The 6000-nt window shown below is 40.2% G+C and overlaps 1 protein-coding gene across 1 annotated transcript in view; it reads left to right on the top strand.

The window, feature by feature from the left end:
* Positions 1–4228: 4228 nt before the first annotated feature.
* Tmc1 (transmembrane channel like 1) overlaps positions 4229–6000 on the top strand; it is a 122563-nt gene continuing 120791 nt past the window's right edge. The window contains exon 1 of the mRNA XM_006985409.4: positions 4229–4307. Coding sequence (XP_006985471.2) covers positions 4229–4307 — 79 coding nt within the window. The remainder of the gene's footprint in view (positions 4308–6000) is intronic.

Genomic DNA, 6000 nt, shown 5'->3' with positions numbered 1-6000 from the left:
TTAACCCCAATTTCTGAGGTTTTATTGTTTATTATTATTATTATTATTATTGTTATTATTATTATTATTATTAAGGTCCTTAGCATGCCTCAAGCTGAGTCTGCTTTTAGAGTGGTCTCACCTTTCTGAGGGGTGTCCCCTTTTGTTAAGTCATTGACCTGACTACCTTGAATTTTAGGTTTTCACCCAGGCCAGGAAATTCATTTTCTTGACCAGAGGAGAAATGGATGTCTTTCAGTGGGCCCTTATTGCTCCTGTGCCATTCCCTTCTCTGAAGAGGTTGTCCTAACATCATTGAGGAGTCAGCTCAGGCAGGAGAGCACTCAAACATTAAAATTCCTGGCCTTCAGCCAGGACAGGTCCAATAACATTTTCAGTTTATAGCCAGAGATACAAATAGTGGTCCCTGCCCCTAAACTGTTCATTTCTACCTTCTGTCTTAGCACTATTTTCCCTGCATTTCACTGCTGTTGTTTCTTAAATTCTTAGTGTTCTTACTTGGTCTTAAGGCATTAAAGATTTCCATGCTAATAATTTCAAGTTCATATTTCCAGCCTACTCTTTCTTCTGAACTTCAGGCTGAAATATTCAACCTCCCATTTAGTGCCATGCCTGAATGTCTTAAAGGCATCTCATGTATAAACCCAATCTCAAAGAAAATCATTACAAAGGCATTTTACCCCCTTGAATCAAATAAGGAAACTCCTCAAGTCAAGGCTATTTTTTAAAAAAAGACTTTATACATTCCTACCCCAGAACATTTGTTCTGTATATCTTTTGTGGATATATAATCACCAGTTGAAAAAAATAGAATTTTCAGCTTCCAAAATAATAATCTGGTGCAACAACATCACTTTAAGAGCGGAATGGTCAGAGAGTTAAACAATATTGAATTCTTCTGCCCACTTGGTTACTGTCACCCTGAAACACAAAGAATGGCTTTCAGAACTGCAGATTAAATAAGAAAGCCCCTGACAACATCCGCTTTTCTGAACAACTCCAGTGCTTCTGAAATATGACATTTCGCTGTTGTTTCCTTTTATGGTTTTCTAATTACTGACTTTATTTGCATGAAATGAGGATCTGGGTTGCCTAGGCGTTCATCTGTTCCTACTGCATATTCTCCTCTTAAGTAGGCATGCTCTGATGTAGTTTCCCTGGTTGCCTCCAGCATGTTGAAAGATCTTGCGGTCTTCTCTCCCTCACTGTCTTCATGTTCCTCCCAGAGAGAAGGGTTATTTGGAAAGAAGATCAATGGGAATTTGAAGTAGCCAATGAATGAGGGGGTTGTAGGGTTGGGAACAAGCTATCGGGGATTGCTAAGTAAAAGATGGCAGCAGTCTTTCCCTAACAGTGGTTCTCAACCTTCTAATAATGCTGTGACCTTTTAATGAAGTTCCTCATGTTATGGTGAATCACACAATAAAATTATTTCATTGCTACTTCAAAACTGTAATTTTGCTACTATTATGAAACACAGTGTAAATATGTGATATGCAGGATATGCAATATGTGACCCCCAAAAGGGTTGCAACCAACTATTCTATAAGAAAGCAGGGTGAACAAGCCCTGATGAGCAAGCCAGGAAGCACACGTCCATGGCCTCTTCTTTAACTCCTGCCTCAGTTCTTTCCCTGGTTGAATTCCTATGCTCACTGCTTTTGACCATGAACTGTTATATCAGTGGTTCTCAACCTCCTAATGCTGCAACCCTTTAACATAGCTGCTCGTGTTGTGGTGCCCCAACAATAAAATTATTTTTGTTGCTATTTCATTAACTATAATTTTTCTACTGTTATGAATTGTAATGTAAACATCTGTGTTTTCCAATGGTCTTTGGGGAGTCTCAACCCACAGGTTGAAAACCACTGGGTTATATGGAAGCACAAGCCAAATGAGACTTTTCCTCTCCAAGTTGCTTTTGGTGTTTTGTCATAGCATTAGTAATCTAAACTAAGACAGTTGGAGAATGGGCTGTGGGTTGATATTTGCTGTTGTCCTCAGCTGTTTCCATATCGTGTACTCTCATAAGACCCTGCTCCAAAGCAATCACACACCATCAAAATGTCTTCCTAGGAAATTGTTTGACTAAAGAAGCTTGGAGGCAGCAGTAATTGAAATAAAGAACATGATCTATTACAGACCATAGTCTTTTCAGACGTGTCTGCCTTCATTATTTCAAAGCCTCTGTAGTAACATACAAATTCGGCTAGCAACAGAAGGCATGTGTCCACCCTGAACAAAAGGACATTTATTTCTACAGCCCAAGGCTGATGTTGATAGATAACATTTTTGCATATTTTAAACTTTTTAGAGAGATAATATTTAAAAGCAAAAAAAAAATGCTTTCACAATAATATGTTTTGTGAATGGAATTTACATCTCTGGCATGTAAGAAAAGAACCTTTTGTTTTTGAGACAAAGTCTCACTAGGTTGCCTTAGCTGGCCTGGAGTTTGTTATGTAGAGTAGGCTGGCTTCAGACTCACAGAGATCCCCATTTCTCTGCCTCCTGAATGCTGTGATTAAAGATCTTACCTTTGAAAGAGAAAATCAGAAACACAACCAAGAGCTGTTTGACCCACTCATTCTATCATTGTTGGCCATCATGGCACTTTTAGATTTATGCCACTCCACCTTAAATTATCTAGACTTTGGTTTTCTGTTTTTGAATTTTGCTTGTGTGTTTATAGGTGGTGTGCCTGTGTATGCATGTGTGTGTATGTGTGTTCCCATGTGTGAATGCACACATGTGTACAAGCATGTGTAGACATTGGGTGTCTTCCTCAATTGCTCCTCAATACTTTTATGTATTGAGGCAGAGTTTCTCTCTGAAGCCTCAACTCAGGGATTTCTGTTAGTCTAGCTAGCCAGAGAGGCAGTCTGGCCAGGGCCTAGGAACCTGACTCTCTTGCTCTAGAGTGCTGGGATATCAGCAGGCTGCCACACATGCCTGGCTTTTTCACGCGTTCTGGGGTCCAAACTCCAATCCTTACACTTCTGCAGCAAAGTGCTGGATCCACTGAGCCACTCTCCAGCCCCTCACTCTTAGACAACTTATAGAGCTCTACCTCTGGCAAATAGTGATGCCTGCAGTTTTGAATTCAGCTTTGACATTAGGGATAATCCTAGGAAGATTCCACCAAATCCCACACTTTCCCCCTATTATTGTACTACTAAAAATTTTTTATAAGACCATTATATTCCTTTATAAAAATGAACCATGGTTGACATCAAAATGCTATGTGAGTTTGGGTATGGAATAAACGGAAATCTTGAATGCTGAAGTCATAGGTTCCCACATTTCTGTAAAGGATTACATGCTGGGACAATCAGGCTGCACTGATACAAGGCAGTAACTAAAATAGGGAAGACCCAACCTTGATCATGTTTACACCGGAATTTTCTTTTTCTTTTTCTTTTTGATACTTGGCAAACTAGGTTGGAATGAAATATTCTCCATTTTACATTAGTAAATTTGGTTACAGTAGTGATTAGAAGCAGGAGGCTGTTACATGCACAAGTGGCCTAGCTCTCTAGACAATGACACCTTGGCTTGTTATGGGTTTTTGAGACAGGGTCTCCTATATAGCCCAGACTGGCCTTGAACTCATGGTCTTCCTGACTCACTCTCCTGAGTACTGTGATTCTGAGTGTGTTTTTAGTTTTGTAATTGTGTGTCAGTTTGTGCCCAGAGAGGATATGAGGAAAAACCAAATGGTGAACAGTAGTAATCTGGGGAACGTGGCAGGAATGGAATTGGGTTACCAAGTACTAACTTCATACATCATGTATTTTATAATTCTTGAATTTCATAATGTCTTTAAAAGTCATGCATTTGTAATATTTGGATTTTTATATTTATTATATAACCAGAAAAGCACTAGTTTCAAAAATAGAAATAGAAAAAAAATGTTTTAAAAATATTTATTTTTTACTTTATGTGTATGAAGGTTTTACATGTATGTAGGTTCGTGTACCACTTGTGTGTCTGGTGTCTTTGGAGGCCAGAAGAAGACATCAGGTCCCCTGGAACTGAAATTACTGTTGTAAGCTGCCATGTGAGTGACAGGAGTTGGATCTTGAGCCTTCTGTAAGAACAAAAAGTGCCCTTGACTGCTGAGCCATGTCTCCAGCCTTAGAATTTTTTTTTTAACCTGCACAAAAACCTTTCGATAAAAATGGTTAAAGTGTAGACTGTTACTGACAGTTCCCCGAGCGTTGAAGTAATGGCTGTTCATGTCTTCCTCTCTTCAACAGTGCAGATCCAAGTGGAGGAGAAAGAAGAGGACACCGAGGAAAGCTCAAGTAAGCAAGGGCAGGCTCCTTAGGAGGAGGTTCCTCCTGATGGAGGGCATGCACCTGTCATAGTACCCCGCACCACCACGGAAAACTCCAGGAGTGTGTGGCCATGCTTTCTGCTGGCCTCACTGACCAGTGCATAGAATCCTCACTCTAGGTTCTAGTCAGCTGGTGTGTGCACAGCCTGCATATACACATATGCATGTGCACCCATGAATGCACACACACATAGACACACACACACAACTTACAAGTTGTTCCTTAGGAAGAAAGTTGTAATGTTATTATTATTTTTTTTTCTATTTTCTCTGGGAAAGCCTTGCTTGATGACAAAACAGATTGGCTTGCCATGAACTATATCTGTTTCATGCTGGGCTTAGTGACACATGGGAGGTTGCACTTTTTTTTTTTTTTGAACTCACAGAGATCCACAGAGTGCTGGGATTAAAGGCATGCACCACCACCGCCCAACAGGAGGTCACACTTTGGAGGCAGAAGCAGGTGAAGCTCTATGTGTTAAAGGCTAGACTGGACAATGTAGTGAATTGTAGGCCACTCTATATCAACACACACACACACACACACACACACACACACACACACACACACACACACACAGAGAGACACAGAGAGAGAGAGAGAGAGAGAGAGAGAGAGAGAGAGAGAGAGAGAGAGAGAGAGAGAGAGAGAGAGAGAGAGAGAGAGAGTTTGGTCTGACCAGAAGATTCAACTAAAACGAATGAACATGTCTGTCTTGTGTACCCGGTTTCTAGATGGGTTGTGTGAACTGCTACATTGTTTTCACGTTGGCTAGGCTCAGCTCAAGAGCATGAATCAAGTCCCTTTCCAGGCACCTTGGCCAGTCACTGGCAGGAACATTGGAAAAATCATTATATGAGCAAATGCTTTGAATTTTTTAAACCCAAAATGAAAGAGCAGCATCTCAGGAAGAGTTCATTTTGAGGGACACTGGGCTGACAATTTAATATTCACACACAGTAAGCAGACCACCAAAGGTACCCTGACTAAAAGTCCCTTCCCCTCTAATGAACAGCCTGGGGCTTCACACATCTTGGTGTCATTGCTTGAATGAGAATCAAGTCTGTTTCAATAGTGTCATTTAATGGACAACCTTAAACATCCCCTGCTTGCAATTTGGATATTTAGAAACTGGACAATGTACTAAAGTTTGTCTTTTTTTTATTCTAAATTGCAGCTAGTAATTGTAATAATATAATCTATTACCCATTGTTAAAGCATGTAAATTTAATAGAATAGATTTTTTAATTAATATTTCAAGCAAATTTATTTCAGAACTTTCCCTATCCTCCATCCTCACACCAGGTCTATGGTACATATAAAATTAGAGAAAGTGTTTTATATAACCCAGTGTGGTGATATTTTATTTGTGCCTTAGTAAATAAACAAGCCTCAGATCAGGGAAATAGGGAAAGCCACCAGCCAACCTTACCTCACCAACTCTGCAGCTTCCAAATGCAAGTTACTTCCTGTCTACCCACATCTTTATTGCCTTGCTGTTCTGCCCTCTCATTGGCTTTCTTAGCCCAGCTACCTCACTTCCTCTTCCTACACAGCTCTGTCACTTTCTGTCTGTCTGTACAACCTCCAGGCCTTTAGGGTTGGTACTGAGATTAAAGGAGTGTGTCACCACATTAGGCTCTGTTCCCTAGTGTGGCCT

This window comes from Peromyscus maniculatus, chromosome 1 (assembly GCF_049852395.1).
Source record: "Peromyscus maniculatus bairdii isolate BWxNUB_F1_BW_parent chromosome 1, HU_Pman_BW_mat_3.1, whole genome shotgun sequence".
Classification (NCBI taxonomy): Eukaryota; Metazoa; Chordata; class Mammalia; order Rodentia; family Cricetidae; genus Peromyscus; species Peromyscus maniculatus.
The sequence above is the reverse complement of the archived record's forward strand: the minus strand, read 5'-3'. Positions and strand labels throughout refer to the sequence as shown.